We start from the raw sequence: 19,179 nt of genomic DNA, 5'->3' as shown, positions 1-19,179 counted from the left end.
AAATTAATAATAGGAAGAAGACAAATTCATCGAGTAACTCTATAAACCAATATTGGGGGTTTCTTCACGTTTTCGGTTTCACACTTCCAAACAAAACCAGACATTAAACACTATATAACAGTGCAAGTATTAAAAGTTTTTGGTTAGGGGGAAACGTCTTAGAACATTTTAGTGTAAAATACTTTTGCTTTTAGTGTATTATTCATTTGTTTTTTATTTGTTAGACTGTATGTTTATAATCACACCCTTCAGTGTCACCCATATGAGGATGGGTTCCCCTTTGAGTCTGGTTCCTCTCAAGGTTCCTTCCTTTACCATCTAAGGAGGTTTTTCCTCGCCACTGCTGCCTGAGTCACCTCAGACTTGCTCATAGGGAAACAAATACAAACACATTGTGAACTAAATCTATCTAATATTAATCTTGAATTTTGTATTCTATTAATCTTTATATTATTATTTATATTAACCTTTTGTTCTATGTTTATGTTCTGTAAAGCTGCTTTGAGACAATGTCGATTGTAAAAAGCGCTATACGAATAAACTTGAATTGAATTGAATTGCTCTTAGCTGGTTTAATAAAACGATGTCAAAATGCAATGTTGAGATTTTTTTTTCTTTACCTCCAAGTGTGTGTGTTTTTTTTTCTTTAAAAAAAGTGCATCTGTTTCGAAAAATCTCGTAGCACTTTTTTTGTTTTTCATTTGGTGACATCATGATCTAGAGCATACAGTAGCCTTACGTTAGACGTTTATAGCGTAACATGAACGACATTGTATACCATCACGCCTCTATATCAAACAAATCGGAAGAAAAATAAATACAATAACGGATTTTGTATTAACACCATAGCAAATGTTGACTTTCAGATAAAAAAGCTGCCTTCTGGGGGGTATTACACGACAATGCAGGTGCATCAAACACACAAACACACACAAACGCACTTCAGTCACTTCGGTACACACACGTCCCACATGCTGCTACACTGCTACAACGTCCATATCGCCTTCTTTACAGACGTTTTCCTCATCGGTTAGTAAACACCAAGACATCCGAAAGATCGTCGGCGGATGGATAAAGCTTCGGGTTGAAAATGTGCGTTTTTTGATCTGTGTTTGCATCGTTTTGACGTTCGTGCCTCCGAGTCCTCCTTATAGCCGTCCTCCAATGGAAATCAACTAAACAGAGTCCTGATTTTTTTTCTTTCTTTCTTTCTTCCTTTCGTTCTTTCTTTCTTTCTTCCCGAGTGTGTCACTCCAGGCCACCTGCCAGTACATACACAAAAAAAAGCATAGAATGCGTCAGTGTAACTTATTCAGCGGTGCATAATACACGGTGAATAGTAAGGCTATTGTAATTGGTCAGTGTGTGGGAAATTTCTAGCATCACTTTAACAACTCTAATGCAATGATTGCATTCTGTCCTACTTTGATTGTATGACCGTAACAAAAAGGTCTAAAACGTTATATAACGTGTCGACAGTGCAAACAAAAAATAAATCATAGCATGGAAAAAAAAGAACTTTTTTTTTACTGTTAAAATACTAGGAAAGGACATCAGTGGACAAGACAAGGTAAATAATAAGAAGCGCATTCTTCTCCAGGGTTATACCATGTTTTCTGTTGGTTCAGTGAAAAGGTAAACGCTACTGAAACAAAAGGATCTTTCACATCCTGCGTCCTTTCCCCTTCAGTCAACTGGCTTTTCAATCAGCTGGATGAATTTGAATTGTGTTTACTTGGCACTTTAATGTCTGAAAAATGTAATAAATGAATAATAATAGCATGTTTTTTTTTTGTTTTTGTTTTTAAATGTAAATTGTCTCAGTTTCAGTTCACAATAAAAAAAAAAAAAAAAAAAAAATATATATATATATATATATATATATATATATATATATATATATATATATATATATATATTAATAATTGTTTTTAACAGTAGCAACGACAAGCATGTGGCAAAAACCAAAGATGTGTAAAATATGTATATGTAAAATTTTGGGAAAATCAATAAGAAAAAAAAATAACTACCCAATAGAATTTAAATTCATTAGATTTATTAATTATTAAAGATTTATTCTTGAAAATAGTATTATGTAATTAGTTGCCATAATGTAAAGGTTAAAAAACAAAACAAAATAGCAAAGGATAATTTAACTTTTCCAGGATTAATACACTGTTTGGAGTAAGGAATGCTTTTTGAAAAAACAACGCAAAAATGGCAATGCCTGAGCTTCATGCTTCACTGGAACTAAAAGTGGAAATGTGTACCGGTCATGTGATTTAAAAGCTTCTCAGCCCTGAGTGCCATTGGCATGTTTGGAGAAAATCTGGGCCACTGTATACAAACCCACTGGTGGTTTACTTAGGTTTTGGGGTTGTTTTGTGAAAGCTCTTTGCTAAATTCATGATACCAGCAATCTTAAAATGCAGCAGAACATTTCAGCAGAACCTCTGACTGAATGTTTGGGTAAAGATACAAGGTTTAATTTGGTATTGGCCTCAAATATAGCAACAATTCTTAACCAAAGATCAAAAACCTCTGCCAGGAGATTACAATTTGCTGTAAATAAAGATTAAAACATGACAACGGCTTCAAATATAGAAGAGGTAAAGAAACCTCTGCCAGGAGGTTACAACTTTGCACTGTTCAACAGTTTGGGATCACTTAAAAATTTACTTGTTTTCCCAAAAAAACAAAAAAAACAAAACATTTTTATCCATGTGATGCTTTATTTATTTATTTATTTATTTATTTGTTTGCTTGTTTGTTTGTTTGTTTAACAAACATGAAATTAATCATATGGGGGCATGGTTGCTTAGTGGTTTAGTGGTTAGCACGTTCGCCTCACACCTCCAGGGTTGGGGGTTCGATTCCCGCCTCCACCTTGTGTGTGTGGAGTTTGCATGTTCTCTACGTGCCTCGGGGGTTTCCTCCGGGTACTCCGGTTTCCTCCCCCGGTCCAAAGACATGCATGGTAGGTTGATTGGCATCTCTGGAAAATTGTCCGTAGTGTGTGTGTGTGTGAGTGAATGAGAGTGTGTGTGTGCCCTGTGATGGGTTGGCACTCCATCCAGGGTGTATCCTGCCTCGATGCCCGATGACGCCTGAGATATGCACAGGCTCCCCGTGACCCGAGAAGTTCAGATATGCGGTAGAAAATGAGTGAGTGAGTGAGAGAGGGTAAGAACTTCCCATATCATGCTGCGAACTAATCCCTTCATATAACAACACAAACTGGTTCAGAACAGAAAAAGGAGTGGGAGGCCCCTGTACAACTGGAAAACAAGGGGATTTCCAAGTAATCCCAAACTTTTGAAATATAGAAATATAAAAACAGTAATAAAACCTCTGCCAGTAGGTTAAAAATTGAAGACAGTGGATAAGGATCCTTGAGTCTATGTTTAATAAATTACAAGGATCTTAAGTCTTATAAGTTAGTAGAGAAGCAAGTGTCCTGCACATCAAGGCAAAGGAGATAAAAGGATAGAGATCCAGCAAGAGATCACAGAGTTTGCTCTAAGAGATCCAGCAAGACATCACAGTGACTAAACTTCCATGAACTGCTTTTATAGCAATGAATATAGAATATATGAGTATATAGCAAGGAAGTGTGTTGGAACTGGGGGTGTCAGAGGCTAGTCTTTTTCATAGGCTAGAGATCTGCCTTGATGTTTCACTCTTACTGAAACGCCAGTTTAGCCACAACGCCTACTTTTCCATTTCTACATTCGGAACAGAAGAGTTGAGTCACAGTCTCTGTAAGAGAAATGGGGAAAAAAATTAAATGAAGAAAGATACAGAGGAAATGGACAAAGAAATAGGGAAGAAATGATAAATAGAAAGAAAGAAAGAAAGAAAGAAAGAAAGAAAGAAAGAAAGAAAGAAAGAAAGAAAGAAAGAAAGAAAGAAAGATTACACAAAATAGAAATTTGTGAGTAAAATGAAAATTAGAAAGTAAGGGAGAAAAATGAAATGACCAAAGAAATTAAGGGTAAAATGAAAATTAGACAGAGATAAAAAATAAAAAAAACACATCATGATTTAAATATGAAGAAAGAAAGAAAGAAAGGAAGAAAGAAAGAAAGAAAGAAAGAAAGGGAATTTGATTGAAGAGAGAAATTAAGGATAAAATGTAAATTAAACAAAGTTAAAAAAAACACAATGACTTAAATATGAAGAAACAAAGAAAGAAAGGAAAAAGAAAGTAAGTAAGTAAGTAAGAAAGAAAGAAAGAAAGAAAGAAAGAAAGAAAGAAAGAAAGAAAGAAAGAAAGAAAGGAACATTGGGAAATTAATTGAATTTAAATGAAACAAGAAATTAAGGGCAAAATGAAAATTTGACAGAAATTACAGAGAAAAAACAACGTAGAAACGACAGAAATGGAAGAAAAACCCAGAAAAAAAGATAAACATTGTATAGATTTTATTAATACTGCTAAGTACACGTTTTCAAAGAAGAAACTGAACAGTCTCATGGGTTTCAGTCTCATTACAACAACGGTTCACCCACAATGCCTCTTTTCAATTTCTTCTTTCAGAACAGGAGAGTTGAGTCACAGTCTCTGTAAGAGCTGCAGAGTTTCACGGCATGGGACTGTGGGACTGTGGGACTGTGAGACTGTGGGACTGTGGGACTGTGAGACTGTGGGACTGTGGGACTGTGAAACTGTGACTCAGCTCAGGAGAGCAAAACAAAACCCTGTCCTTGAACCCGTCATGGAGGTGGGAGATATTCCTCAATGCAATAGGAAAGCCATCCGCTCTTATATATAACGCTCCAGCTTCATGCTGTTCGCCTGTTTGGCTTTTTTATTATTATTTTTTTATTACTACTTGACTCGTCAATAAATAAAAGCAACGTTGTGTAAGAGATGAATCACAGTGAATCAATATGACTTGTCATAGAAATCAGAGTTGAGGGAAAAATAAGCGGAGAAAAAAAGCTGGTGATCAACTAGCTGAGGAAATTCTGAAATGATAAATCGAGCCTTTTACATTCCATCAGTCAGATGCGATGGAATTATCAAAACAGATAAATAAAATTCCCCAGTGTGTGTGTGTGTGTGTGTGTGTGTGTGTGTGTGTGTGAGAGATAGAGATAGAGAGAGAGAGAGAGAGAGAGAGAGAGATAGAGAGAGAAAACACCCATTTATTCAGAGCTGTCCCAGCAGGCAGCTCTTTCTTCACTGTTCTCACTTAGCTCTAAGCTTTTTTTTTCTTTTCTTTTCCATTTTTTTCCCTTTACTTTATTTATTTTTTTTAAACAAAAGAAAGATATTTGCCGTTATTAAGAACTCAGTAGTGACTTATACGTCTCTCCGGGCTATGTGTGGGTCACATTATTGCACAATGTATTTATTCTTGATGTCTTGACTCTTCGTGATGTCTCGAGTCTTAGTCAGATTTGTGTTTTAATCTCACATCATGATCTTATACCATTTGTTACTGAAGTTTTGTGTGAGGATGTCTTCGTCTCTTCAGCCCAGGTTTGTAGACGTGTTCGTCTTCTGTGTTAAGGACATCATCTTATTGAGGACGTTATCAGAGCTTTGAGTGAAACATCGTTTTTGTTCCATTTCTGTCGTTTTCTCTTCAGTCGGTTTCCTCTGCATGTTTCCATGTGTTGTGTTTTCTCTGTAATTTCTGTCTAATTAATTTCTTTCTTCATTTCTTTTTTCTTTCTTTCTTTCTTTCTTTCTTTCTTTCTTTCTTTCTTTCTTTCTTTCTTTCTTTCTTTCTTTCTTTCTTTCTTTCTTTCTCTCTGTCTGTCTTACATCATTTCTTCTTTTACCCTTAATTCACATGCTCACTACAAAATCTTAAGACCAGGGAAAAGTATTTACACTTCGCACTGGTGGATCGCAACCAGGTTGTAAGTACAAAAATTTAAGACCATAGCCTTTAAAAGTTCAAATCTGTGCAAAAATATGGCTTTAATGTCATTGGCCTTCAGACATTCACACTGTCATGATCTTATGATGGGAAAAGCAAAAAGGTTTCTGTTTTTGAACATGGCAGGATTGTTGAACTGGGCTCTCACAATGTACCGTTACTGCCGAGGTTGGACGCAATAAGACGGTCATTTTAAATTTCTTAAAAGATCCTGAGAGTTATGCGACAAAAAAAATCAAGAAAAAATTTTACCCGCACTGAGCCCCGTGTTGCCCCTGAAGTCGCAGGCCCAATTAATTAGGGTCCCTCGACTGATTAAGGCCCTTACTGATGCTGACTGCAGCCCAATAACCATAATACGGCATCTGTGAGAGAAGGGCTTAAAGTAGAAGTTGCAATGGAGCACCAGACAGAAAGATGGAAGAAAGTTTTTTTCTCGGATGAGAAAAAATTAAACCTGGATCTTCCTGTTGGCTTCCAGCGATACTGGCATGACAAGGAGATCTACTGGAGATGTTTTCTACCCGACACAGTGGAGGAGGCTCCATTATGATCTGGGGTGCTTTTTCCTTCAATGGGAAAATAGAGCTTCGGGTTGTGCAGGGACGTCAACAGGCGGTTGGCTATGCAGACATCCCTCTTGACTGAGGTCCCTCGTCTGTGTTTTAATGACTGGGTTTTTCAACAGGACAACGCTGCAGTTCACAACGCCAGCCTGACGAAAGACTTCATCCAGGACAATAACGTTGCACTTCTGGACCATCCTTCGTGTTCCCCTGATCTAAATCCCCTTGAGAATGTTTGGGGATGAATGGCAAGGGAAGTTTACAAAAACGGACGTCAGTTCCGGACTGTAGATGCCCTTCGTGAAGCCATCTTCATTACATGGATCAACGTTCTCTCCGGTCTCCTAGAAACAGTTGCATCAAGCAGGAAATGAGTGTTTGAGGTTATCAATAAGAACGGTGGTGTTACTCACTACTGAGTCCTTTTAGTTCTGTTGTAGGTGTTTTTGAGCTACTGTATGGTCTTAAACATTTAAGAAACCGATGAAGAGCCTGTTTCAGTTTAAATGCCGTTTTTAATAAATTGCCAATTTTTTGTCTCTCGCTCCTTTTTCTTCTTTCAAAATTTTGATGCAGTTCTTACAGCCTGGTTATGATCCACCAGCACAAATGCAAATACTTTGAATTTTTCCCCGGTCTTAAGATTTTGTTCATATTTATATGTATATTTTCACCCAGACGTCCTCACGCTCAGCGGGAATATCCATGTCAGTTATCACTATTTCAAATAATTTTTATGCATTTCGACGGTTGTTTTTTTCCCCATCTGTAGACGTCAGTAGTAAGCTGCCGCTAACGCATCCTGAAGAGAGCTCGAGTGTGTGCTGGAGAGATAGAGAGCAAGTGGAAAATTACTCAAAAGGGTTATTTTTTTAGAAGAAGAAGAAGAGAAACCTGACAAAAATTGTGAGAGGGAAGACGGCAAGTCACGAACCTGCAGCCTGGGGGAGTTTACAGTACCTGACAGAGCAAATATGAACTTAGAGCAAATTCGGATTCACAAATTAAAACTACACATAAATATGGTGAATAAGGGGAAAATGTTGACACTAATGTGTGTTAAAACACAATATAAAACATGTCAGTTCCATGTAAATGAAAATGAATAAGAAATGGGCTTTCTTTTGGGAAATCGTGCTTTTTTTTTTGGCTGTAAATGCCTTTTCACATCCTGTTCCTTTAATTTAGGACCTCTGCATGGCACTAATTGAGAGGGCTGACACAGAACAGCCACCTTTAAACCTCTACTAATTAGCCCTAAAGATAGAGCCACTAAATGTGTGGAGAAATCAGAGAGATGTGTGTGTGTGTGTGTGTGTGTGTGTGTGTGTGTGTGTGTGTGTGTGTGTGTGTGTGTGTGTGTGTGTGTGTGTGTGTGTGTGTGTGTGTCTCAGGAGCCGACGATGACCGCTGTTGCTCTTTGCTTTGACTAAAACTCTTTATATAACACATAAGTGCAGAATCTTTTCACTGTCCGTTTATCTTCAGTTAAACCCAGAAACGTCACGTCAGAGTGAACCTCAGGTTCTGGGGTCATTGGCAGACACGAACGTTTATAAAAACATTTTTTCTTTCAAAGGGGCTCAGATTATCAAAATCATTCACTGGAGCAATTTAGACAAATCTGGAAAATCCAATTACTGTAGTTCGAAAAAAAAAAACTTCCTCAGAGAGTTTTTCTTTATGTACAGTATAAGGAGATATGCGCACAGCCGGTGATGAGTCACTGAACTGAATTTAATGAACAAAAGAAACGAAAGACAGCAGACAAAAAGAAGTTCATGACTTTAGACGAATAAAACTAGGACAAAAAGTAATGGCACCCTATAAAAGGAGAACGTGTGTGTGTGTGTGTGTGTGTGTGTGTGTGTGATTAGCTGAGCAAATGTACTGGGATTTATTTTTCTTTTATTTCTTCCACAACTTGTTCTTGGCCAATTCCATCCCTGTCCCTTTTGATAGCAAAATCTACCTGGCAGAGAGAGAGAAGGCTAACATGTACGTTCTCCCAAACACATTTACGGCATTTGGCGGTCACTCTTTTCCAGAAGGACTTACATTTTATCTCACTTTTATACAACTGTGCAATTGTGAGGTAAAAACCTTACTCAGGGGTTCAGCAGTGGCAGCTTGGTGGAAACGGGATTCAAACTCACAACCTTCTGATTGGTAGTCCAACACCTTAACCACTAAGCTGTGATTAACAGGGAGAAAGAGCACAGTCTCATTCAGAAGGCGTGGGTTTAGGCGAAGGTTTAGGCGAGGATTCATTAAGGTGCTGTTTCCGTGTTTAGTCTCAGTCCTGTAATGTTTTGCTCTCTTTGATCTTTACCTCTTTTATGAAGCGTTGTTGGCGTCACTACATTTGTATTCCAACTTTTTTTTGGCCTAGAAAGCTATTCACACACAATATTAAGCCATATTCGGACGGGATTAGTTTTACGTGGGGACGTGGAGTAATGCAATTTTACCTTAGGACGTCTGTAATATTAATTGGCCAATTCGCACGGGACAAGACATCTCAGTAAAACTAGCAGAAGTGGGAGGGGTAACTCACTTTACGCACCACAGTAACCTCCTTGTCGTCATGTGCGTATGACGTTGCTTACTGTTTCAAGTGCGTCCATGCTTGCAAAACTTTTAAACAGGAAATAACGGAATTTTACCGTACATATTTACAGCGGGTCTATTCGGACGGGATTAGTATTACCTGAGGTAATTTTTCCGGACCTCTTTACAGAAGGTAAAAGTCGCCGTAATCTTTACTGACATTGTCCGTAATGATTACCGAGATGGCACACCAATCGGTAATTGGACGGGACTAAAATCACAGAGAAGCTCTGGTAATAATTACTTTACCCCCACGTTCCCACGTAGGACTAATCCCGTCCGAATAGGGATTTAGTGTAGGATTAATAACCTCTGGAGCAATACATGTCTACAATAAAACTTCTAACACACTGGAATATTAGGATCTCTCTCTCTCTCTCTCTCTCTCTCTCTCTCTCTCTCTGTGTGTGTGTGTCTCTCTCTCTCTCTCTCTCTCTCTCTCTCTCTCTCTCTCTCTCTCTCTCTCTCTCTCTCTCTGTGTGTGTGTCTCTCTCTCTCCCTCTCTCTCTCCCTCTCTCTCTCTCTTTCTCTCTCTCTCTTTGTGTCTCTCTCCCCCTCTCTATCTCTAGTCACTACATTCTAGACATAATAAACAAAATAGACATAATACAAGACAACTTGAAACATAATAAAATAAATATAATAAAACATCTCAAAGCAAGTGCACTTTGATCTGAGTGGGCGTGGCCAAGCTGAGACAAGACACCATGAATCCTGCAGGACAGTTCAAGCTGTTTATTGACTTGGACCTGCATTTTGCTTTACCTGCTACTGCGTCCTATCAGGCTCCATCTTAGACTCGCCGTTGTGCTTTTCGCTGTTGGTGTGTGACAGACGAGTGGACATGGTGGCCGCCTGAACCACCGCCTTGAAGCTGCGCTTGCGTTTCTGCACGTTCTGTTCCGGGTGAAAGATGATGATGTAGACTTTGGGGATGTAGAGCATGCCCAGGGACACGGAGGCACTCAGGCTCATGGAGACGGTCAGCGTGGTCGTCTGGATGTACATCTGTATAAGACACAATCACAATCCACAGGTGAACACTGAACACCAGGAGCCTGCAGAAGGGTTCATGGGAAAGGTAATCATTCCCATTGGCTACAGAGTGGGGAAGGTACCAAATATTTCATTCTGAATGAACAACTTGTTAGAAACAGATACAAATACAGAAATGAATAAGAAGATGTGTACTATTAGTTATTTTTTACAGCCTTTTTTTTTTTTTTAGAAAGCACTATGTCAGGAGTGGGATCTCACAAGACAAGGGGAGAAGTCACACTAGTAGGAGGTTTTTATTTTTATCCTGTAAAGTAAGAACAGATATGGAAATTGCTGAGACAAAAAAAAGACCACATTCAACAAAATGAACATGCAGCATTAATTTGTTTGTTCATTCATTCTTTTGTCCATTCATCCATCCATCCATCCATCCATCCATCCATCCATCCATCCATCCATCCATCCATCCATCCATTCATTGTCTTATTTTCATTTCAGTCTTTAATTTCTATTTTGTGTCATTGGCTTTCTTTCTTTCTAAAAATTCTGATTATATCATTTTTTTAGCTTCATTTTCTTTATTTGTTAATTTCCTAGGGGGGGGGGGGCACTGCGGCTTAGAGGTTAGCACTTTCGCCTCACACCTCCAGGGTTAAGGGTTCGATTCCCGCCTCCGCTTTGTGTGTGTGGAGTTTGCATGATCTCCCCGTGCCTCGGAGGTTTCCTCCGGGTACTCCGGTTTCCTCCCCCGGTCCAAAGACATGCATGGTAGGTCGATTGGCATCTCTGGAAAATTGTCCGTAGTGTGTGAGAGTGTGATTGTGTGAGTGAATGAGAGTGTGTGTGTGCCCTGCGATGCGTTGGCACTCCGTCCAGGGTGTATCCTGCCTCGTTGCCCGATGACGCCTGAGATAGGCACAGGCTCCCCGTGACCCGAGAAGTTCGGATAAGCGGTAGTAAATTAATGAATGGTAATTTCCTTGTTATTTATTTTTTAAATTTGCTCCACCTTCACTTTATTTCTTTATTTGATTGTTGGAAACACACAGACAGCATTTGTTCGTTCGTTCATTCATTCATTCATTCATTCATTCATTCGTCCTTAGCAACTGCCTGGTCATGTTATGGTACAAGTTTGTTCATTTTGGGGGAAATACAGCAAAAAATGATTTAAAAAAAGTTGAAGAATTTTTGTCTTATAGTTTAAAAACATTGCAGTAATGTTGTAACCATTCCATAAAACCCAAGCAGCTTCCACATGCAGGAGACTCTCATGTTCTCTGCTAGACAATAGATGCATTTTAAATGTCTTTTCCTTCCTTCCATGCATGTATTTTTAAAACAAACTGCTTTCAATTATTGAAATCAGATTGTTTTAAAACAGTGATGCTACAGGAAAGACCATAAGTAACATCTTTAATGAATAAATAAAAGGAGAGGAGGAAAAATCATGGGTATTTCATTGTGATGAACAGTAAAGAAGAGCAGGCCTCAGCGGTGGCTCACATGCCGGAGAGGACATGGTGCGAACAAAAGAACGCTCGAGTTCTTCTCTCCCATAGTGGCTTCTCAGCTTCATTAGGATGGGTGAAGGCATTGTCTCATGGGCTCCCCCACGCTCGTCTTATCTGCCTCCCACCACAATTAAACCCCTGGCTGCTATGAAGCAGGGCCTTTTGTCTCTGTGTCATGGTGTGTCTTCAGGAGATAAAGACAGGAGGGGGTGGTGGGGGGTGAGGGGGAGAAGACGTCTTCTTTTCCGCACGTCTCATCTCTTCCTGTGTTTGCACGATGCCATATGAAAGCTCGCTTCAAAAGAGAAAGTGCTCGAGACGCAACTTTGGCGTGTTATCACGGGCCAGGCAGGTTGCTGGCACATTCTTACTGAAAGAACTTCATCCTGCATAATTTTACTACATAAGGACTTAACTAGGCGCTAAACCGGTGGCCCTTTTTGTCGCCCAACCGGGGAAAGATAGCGCCGTGGTAAATCTGTGGCTGTTCCTCCGAACTAATAATTTCCTGCTGTGTGGTTAAATGCACTGTACATTTCCTCATGGTTTGAACACATGCAGGATGACAGAATGAAACAGAGGAAGAAGAATAAATAAGGGTTTATAGGAGCATAGTGTTTATAGTACTAATCACAGAGGAGATGAAGTGTGTAATGAGTGTAATGAGATTTCTCTCTGCACACACTCTCACAATGAACCTGAGCTCATGACCAATTTGTGCAAATTTGGGTAAACGAGGGGCTGAATTTATAATATAAATGTGGCTGAATTTCCTCTGAAGGAAGCTGTAAGGAAAGATCTATCTGTTCTCTCTCTCTCTCTCTCTCTCTCTCTCTCTCTCTCTCTCTCTCTCTCTCTCTCTCTCTCTCTCTCTCTCTCTTTGTCTATAGGTTAATTAACAGAATAGGACTAGGCTCTTTATTTATTTATCATTAATTCCAAAATTTTAAATTTTTACTTTGTTTTTTTGCATACTGCCGATTCGATTTGATCGTTTATTATTTAGCTATAAATCATCCTAATATAATTAATTATTTATTGGTTAATTGGTTATTTATTGATTAATGTCCTCCAAGATGGCAGTAAAAAAAAAGTAAATAGCTCTCAAGGTCTTATTTGTGCAAATGATAAGCACAGTACTTAGTCCATGAGACTAATACCTGCATATGTTATGTACCCTGTTTGTTTACTGACCTTTTAGTGGAACGTTTTTCCATGAAGAAGGCAAGATATAAAGAAAGTAACATGAAAATGTAGTTTCGTCCTTTTTAAATCAGATGAAAATGATCAAAATGAGCTAAATTATCTGCTAGACTTATTTCGAAACTTTTTATACTTATTTATAAACATCAAACCCGCTGGATCTCACCTTCTCTGTGGACTGCGCCGTGCCAAAGAAGATGGGCACGAAGGCCAGCCACACGATGCAGGTGGTGTACATGGTAAAGCCTATGGGCTTGGCTTCGTTAAAGGTCTCGGGGACGCCTCGGCTTTTGACGGCATAAACGGTACACGTCACCATGAGCAAGATGCTGTAGCTTAGGCAGCAGATCAGCGACAGGTCCGACATGTCACACTTCAGGATACCACGTGCCAACTCGGGATTGGGCGGCCGCAGCTCTTCGTAGTCCACAATGGTGTGGGGCGGCATCACGCCTAACCAGATGAATACTCCGATTACCTGCACAGGAGGGAGAGAGGTCATCTATTGAGGAGTTTCAGCTAACTGGGGAGGAGTTACCTATTGGGGGAGAGTCACCTAATTGGGGAGAGTCGTCTATTCCGAGAGATTCATCTAATTGTTGGAAAGTCACCTAATTGGAGGAGCGTCACCTAGTTGGTGGAGAGTCACCAATTAGGGAGAGTCACCTAATTGGTGGAAAGTCAAATATTGGGAGAGATTCACCTAATTGGTAGAAAGTCAACTATTGGGGAGAGTCACCTAATTAGAGGAGAGTCATCTAATTGGTGGAGAGTCAACTATTAGAGAGAGTCACCTAATTGTTAGAGAGTCTCTTAATTGTGGGAGATTCACCAACCCTGAGAGAATCACCTACTGGGAAGAGCCACGTAACTGAGTGAGAGTTACATTCGACTTAATCCAAATACACACATTGCTAATTTACACAGCCTTAACGTTAGCCTGGTAGATACCTCTCCTCAATCCTCAGCTACAATGTCGTATTCCGAACGATTGTCTGAATGAATAACAAGATTTTCATGGGGAAGAGGAGCACAACAAAGGGGGCAGGGCTTATGATTGAAGATAATAAGCAGGATATTTTTTTTGCTTCAGCTAATAACATCCACTAAATAGAAAGTACTATTATTATTCTACTATTACTATTTAAAAGTGCACATTTCTCAGTGCTCAGTGCTCGCACAACTGTAGTGCTCTCACGTGTACTCATTTGAATGCTCACTTCACTGCTGCATTCTCATGAGTACATTTCTCTCATGTGTACACACATCACACACCCCTTGTGCTTGTTTTAATGACCCTGTTTATTCCTTAGGTTTCTTTTCAAAACACTGTTTAAACCCCATCACTTTAAAAAAAGGCGCTGTAGATCCGAATCTTTATATTTTCCCAGAGAACAGTTTGCAGCCTGCCTCACTTTGATTGCTGCCATTAATCATGAAAGCCATCCAGATCCCTGTCATTTTGAATCTATGCTGCATTAGTGTACTTGGCTTACGTCGGATAAGATCCGATGTTGATATCGGAACGTTTTTCTGACTAGACGTTAAAGTACACGAGCAGGTTATCAGAGGGATACACAGTGCCACCGATATTGTTGCATAGAAGGAAGAAGAGCTTGTAGCAGATAACACACATAATGTACATGGCAAACTCAAATCATGTCTCAAATCTGTATCTGTAACTGTGGTTTAAAAGCTGTGGATGTTAGATAGACTGATGAATTGGTAATGTGATCCAGGAAGGTAAATTACTTACGATAAAAGTGTCACATAAGTGAATGTAAAATGTAAAGCGAGTCTTAAGAGGGAACGAGATGAAGATGGGTGCCAATACATACAGTTAGGCTATTTAAACACACACAGAACTATGACAACTTTATGATCATTGGAATTGGACTGAAACAGACAAAACATGCTCTATTTTCTATATGGATTTGTAAGTCCTTGTGTTCAAAGACCAAGTTTCTTTTGTGGAATGGAAAACGCCGGAAAGCATCCTGTTAAATAAACGTACAAGATAATCGTCTTAAGCAGCCCAATTCACGATTAATAAGACTTCATTTGTGGTTCTAAAATGACCCTCGTACCAAAAAGTGGACAGAACAAACTGCAGGAAACGGCACTCTGGTGTATTTATCCTGAAGCACGGCCCTTCATTTGAATACAGCAGCTGGACGGGTGGAAGAACACTGAGCTGAGCCTGTCCTCCCCACCTGTTCATCGCAGGAACTCGCTGCAGCTTAATCTCGTCTGCTAATGCAAAAAAACTTCCAGAAGTAAGTTTCAGGTCATGGAAGTTGAATGCAGACGCAGACATGAAGACAGATGCTGCTGTCATGAAGCTCAGCAGAATGGCAGCACAATCATTTAGACTCGGTGACACCTCCGCCATCATGAGGCAGGGAGGCAGGGCTAAAAAATATCGCGCTGTCAATCAATCCAGCACCAGGAGGACGGATAAGCTCCTCTCCCCCGCATCTCTCTTCCACTGAGTCATGCACATCCCGTTCACACTAAGCTCACAGCCACAATAGCTTTATTCATATTTCTAGCTGCAAACATGTGCATCAGCATCCTGTAACTTTTTGAGGTGGCACAGAAAAAAGGAAGACGCGTGGGCTTGTCCTCTGTCTCGGCGTATTAGTCACAAGCCAGCAGCTTGAACTGAATAGGAATTTGCTGTGGATGCGTATCAGTGAGCTGGTCTGTGTAAAATTGAGCACTCAAACTGATGAGATGTGCAGACAGGAGCATGCCAGCATGCCAGTCTGTGTCTCTCAGAATCCTGCTCAGAAATAACACAGCGTCTCTGAAGATGATGAAGATCTGTGTCAGGTGATTTTAGTTTTCTACAAAGCCTCAAATTACCGTTTTTAACTGTACGAAGCGATTTTACTCGCGGCTACTTATTCAGTTCTTTCCCTTAGAGCGCTATCGTGAGGAAAAATCAAGGGCTTGGATGCAAATAGTAGAAATAATCGCAAAAATCGGGGATAGGTAAATGTACCAGAAGAGTCAGAAAATTAGGAAGATTCAAAAGTATTGGGACAAGTATTGAAACAGGTGTGAAACACGTTCACATCAAGTCCGGTAACTGAGAACATGGGGTTGCTGGTGGTTGCTGGTAGATAGTGTCTGGGCCGGGCCAGGTTTGTCATTTACGATGAAACGGATACTTGACAAAAACGATATCTTGTAAGTAGCAATATCTTAAAAATAAGACGTGCTAAACAGACCAGAGAGAGCAAATAAAAATGAAAAATCTATGACGATTTCTGTGAAAATGAAAACGCTCCCTTTAACTAGTCTCTGGACAGATGAGCTGCCTTGAGCTAAATATTATACCCGCATCCTAGGATCTGCTGTAGATCCTGCTGAGCTCGGTCAGATTTAGAAAGCTGAAAGGATGAAACTACGGTTGTTCTCAGGTCGGTCCTCTGAAATATTTTCGTCGGCTCCGCATCTGGATCATGGTGTGCTATTTGATGACCCTTGCCCTTGTTATACAATACCTAAAGTACAGTCAAGCCAGTATCAATCCCGTGTGGTTACATGAACATGAGGAATGAAGTTCTCCTACAGAAAGTAGGTCTGGACTCATTGGCACAGCCTGGTTTAAGGAGGACATGTTTAAGCCAGCATATATATTAATAATATCATTAAAATTTGCACTGGTGATGGTGATGGTCTTGATCTACTGTAATGTTTTCTCTGTGAAGTCGCTGGCTCCAGATCATTTATCACTCGCACAAAATCTTTTAGCAGCCAGATCTGTTTGTATGCATCACATCAGCTGTGTCTGTTACGCAGACTCCAACTGCCAAATAACACATTTTTATCACAGAACACACCTGAGCTGTTATTTTGCTGCCACTACTGAACCCTTTCATCACACATACTTTGTTTCTGTTCCCAGTTACAGTTTCACTACAAAAACACACACAGTCCTCAGTTGTTTGTGAAGTATTGCTCCTTGTTGATCACTGTTACTACTCTGGGTTTGCCCGTTGCCTATTCGAGCCCATTTCCTGGTTATCTGTCTGTCTGTCTGTCTGTCTGTCTGTCTGTCTGTCTGTCTGTCTGTCTGTCTGTCTGTCTGTCTGTCTGTCTACCCTGTCTCTCCCTTTCCCCATTTCTCTATTTCTCCATCTACCTATTTCTCTATTTCTCTGTCTGTCTGTCTGTCTGTCTGTCTGTCTGTCTGTCTGTCTTTCTGTCTTTCTGTCTACCTACCCTGTCTCTCCCTTTCCCCATTTCTTTATCTGTCTGTCTGTCTGTCTGTCTGTCTACCCTGTCTCTCCCTTTCCCCATTTCTTTATCTGTTTGTCTGTCTGTCTGTCTGTCTACCCTGTCTCTATCTTTCCCCATTTCTCTATTTCTCTATCTATCTATTTCTCTGTCTGTCTGTCTGTCTGTCTGTCTGTCTGTCTGTCTGTCTGTCTGTCTGTCTGTCTGTCTGTCTACCCTGTCTCTATCTTTCCCCATTTCTCTATTTCTCTATCTATCTATTTCTCTATTTCTCTTTCTGTCTGTCTGTCTGTCTGTCTACCCTCTCTCTATCTTTCCCCATTTCTCTATTTCTCCATCTACCTATTTCTCTATTTCTCTGTCTGTCTGTCTGTCTGTCTGTCTGTCTGTCGGTCTGTCTGTCTGTCTTTCTGTCTACCTACCTTGTCTCTCCCTTTCCCTATTTATCTGTCTGTCTGTCTGTCTGTCTGTCTGTCTGTCTGTCTGTCTGTCTGTCTACCCTCTCTCTATCTTTCCCCATTTCTCTATTTCTCCATCTACCTATTTCTCTATTTCTCTGTCTGTCTGTCTGTCTGTCTGTCTGTCTGTCTGTCTGTCTGTCTGTCTGTCTGTCTGTCTGTCTTTCTGTCTACCTACCCTGTCTCTCCCTTTCCCTATTTATCTGTCTGTCTGTCTGTCTGTCTGTCTGTCTGTCTGTATGTCTGTCTGTCTGTCTGTCTGTCTGTATGTCTGTATGTATGTCTGTCTATCTATCTATTCACTTGATTCCACTGGCCCTCTGTGCATTTGTGTTCATCTTATATCCTCACAAGCGCTCATGGAGAAGACACCATATGTTTCATTATTTTGGAGCTTTTACTGAGTACACAGTATGGCGTCTCACTCCTCCTGTATCCCACAGTGTGCCCCTGACACTCATGTTACATGTGTATGCACTCATGTTACATGTGTAATGCCGTCAGCAGTTAAAACACACGAAGGTTACTTTACTTCCTGAATAAGTGCGGGGTCTCGGGGTTCGGTACCGCACTGCACTTCCTGGTTTGCATGACAGCTTTCACATTATCCTATTTATCATGAAGCCCATGCTCTGGTTCTGACTAAACTTAGTGTACAGCATTCATACTGTACATGATCATGTTCTAGGTTTCGGCCTCACATCCATTTCAAGAAACAGATACACTTCCATTTCACTCCACGAGTCAATCTGAATAACGTAAACAAATGATGGACTTTTAACGGCGGTGATGATGCGGATCGCGTCGCTTCAATTAGAGCACATTAAAAAAAACACACACAAATAAACCAAAGAACGCAATCTCTCTGCCTGATTAAATAGCCTATTATCCTGAAAGCCTCGATTTATGTTCTATGTCACAATGTCATAATTCATTGCATCATCTTCAGTGAACGCTATTTTACTGTTCAGTCTTCAGCCCCAGGAGCTCAGGATCGAAACAAAGACCCTGGAGCTGTAAAGTGCAACCGCTGTGCCACTCCGTTCGTTAGTGTGCTGTTAAATAAATTCATGATGCAGGGATTTGGTCACAGCCGTACACATGACACGAATATCAGCATTCACTGTTAACTGAACACCAGGGTTTTATTACACCTGGTAGGACTGGAGTGAGCCTTATGTCATACAAAGATCTTCAGAAAGTGTTGGAAAAAATCTATCTATCTGTTTCTCTCTCTATCCCCTCTCCCTTTTTCTATCTATCTATCTATCTATCTATCTATCTATCTATCTATCTATCTATCTATCTATCTATCTGTCTGTCTGTCTGTCTGTCTGTCTGTCTGTCTGTCTGTCTGTCTGTCTGTCTGTCTGTACAAAAGGTCAAATCTTCCTCACGTCTAATCCCGTCCACTGAAGCAAATCTTTACACAACACACCAGTGGATTTCATCACCACGGACCATCAGGTTTCACACAAACTCGTGGACTCTGTGCCGGCTTGAGAGAATGAACACAAACAGGGGACGTACCGGATGCTGAAAACTTTATGTAAATATTTAAATATTTTTTTATTTTTTATTTTTATATGTAAATATTTTTAAGATTCTACTGTTTCATTCTGTCAGCAGAATCTAAATCGCTTCATCAGACATTTTCAATCAGTGTAAACAAATGAATGATGTCCTG

At 40.0% G+C, this 19,179-nt stretch overlaps 1 protein-coding gene across 1 annotated transcript in view; it reads right to left on the bottom strand.

The window, feature by feature from the left end:
* Positions 1–466: 466 nt before the first annotated feature.
* grm6a (glutamate receptor, metabotropic 6a) overlaps positions 467–19,179 on the bottom strand; it is a 77,033-nt gene continuing 58,320 nt past the window's right edge. Inside the window, exons 10-12 of the mRNA XM_027151138.2 lie at positions 12,953–13,264; positions 9,836–10,078; positions 467–1,262 (exon numbers count right to left, since the gene is read on the bottom strand). Coding sequence (XP_027006939.2) covers positions 9,839–10,078; positions 12,953–13,264 — 552 coding nt within the window. The 3' untranslated portion in view covers positions 467–1,262; positions 9,836–9,838. The remainder of the gene's footprint in view (positions 1,263–9,835; positions 10,079–12,952; positions 13,265–19,179) is intronic.

This window comes from Tachysurus fulvidraco, chromosome 14, assembly GCF_022655615.1.
Source record: "Tachysurus fulvidraco isolate hzauxx_2018 chromosome 14, HZAU_PFXX_2.0, whole genome shotgun sequence".
Classification (NCBI taxonomy): Eukaryota; Metazoa; Chordata; class Actinopteri; order Siluriformes; family Bagridae; genus Tachysurus; species Tachysurus fulvidraco.
Note: the sequence above shows the minus strand (reverse complement) of the source record. Positions and strands in the feature narration are given on the sequence as shown.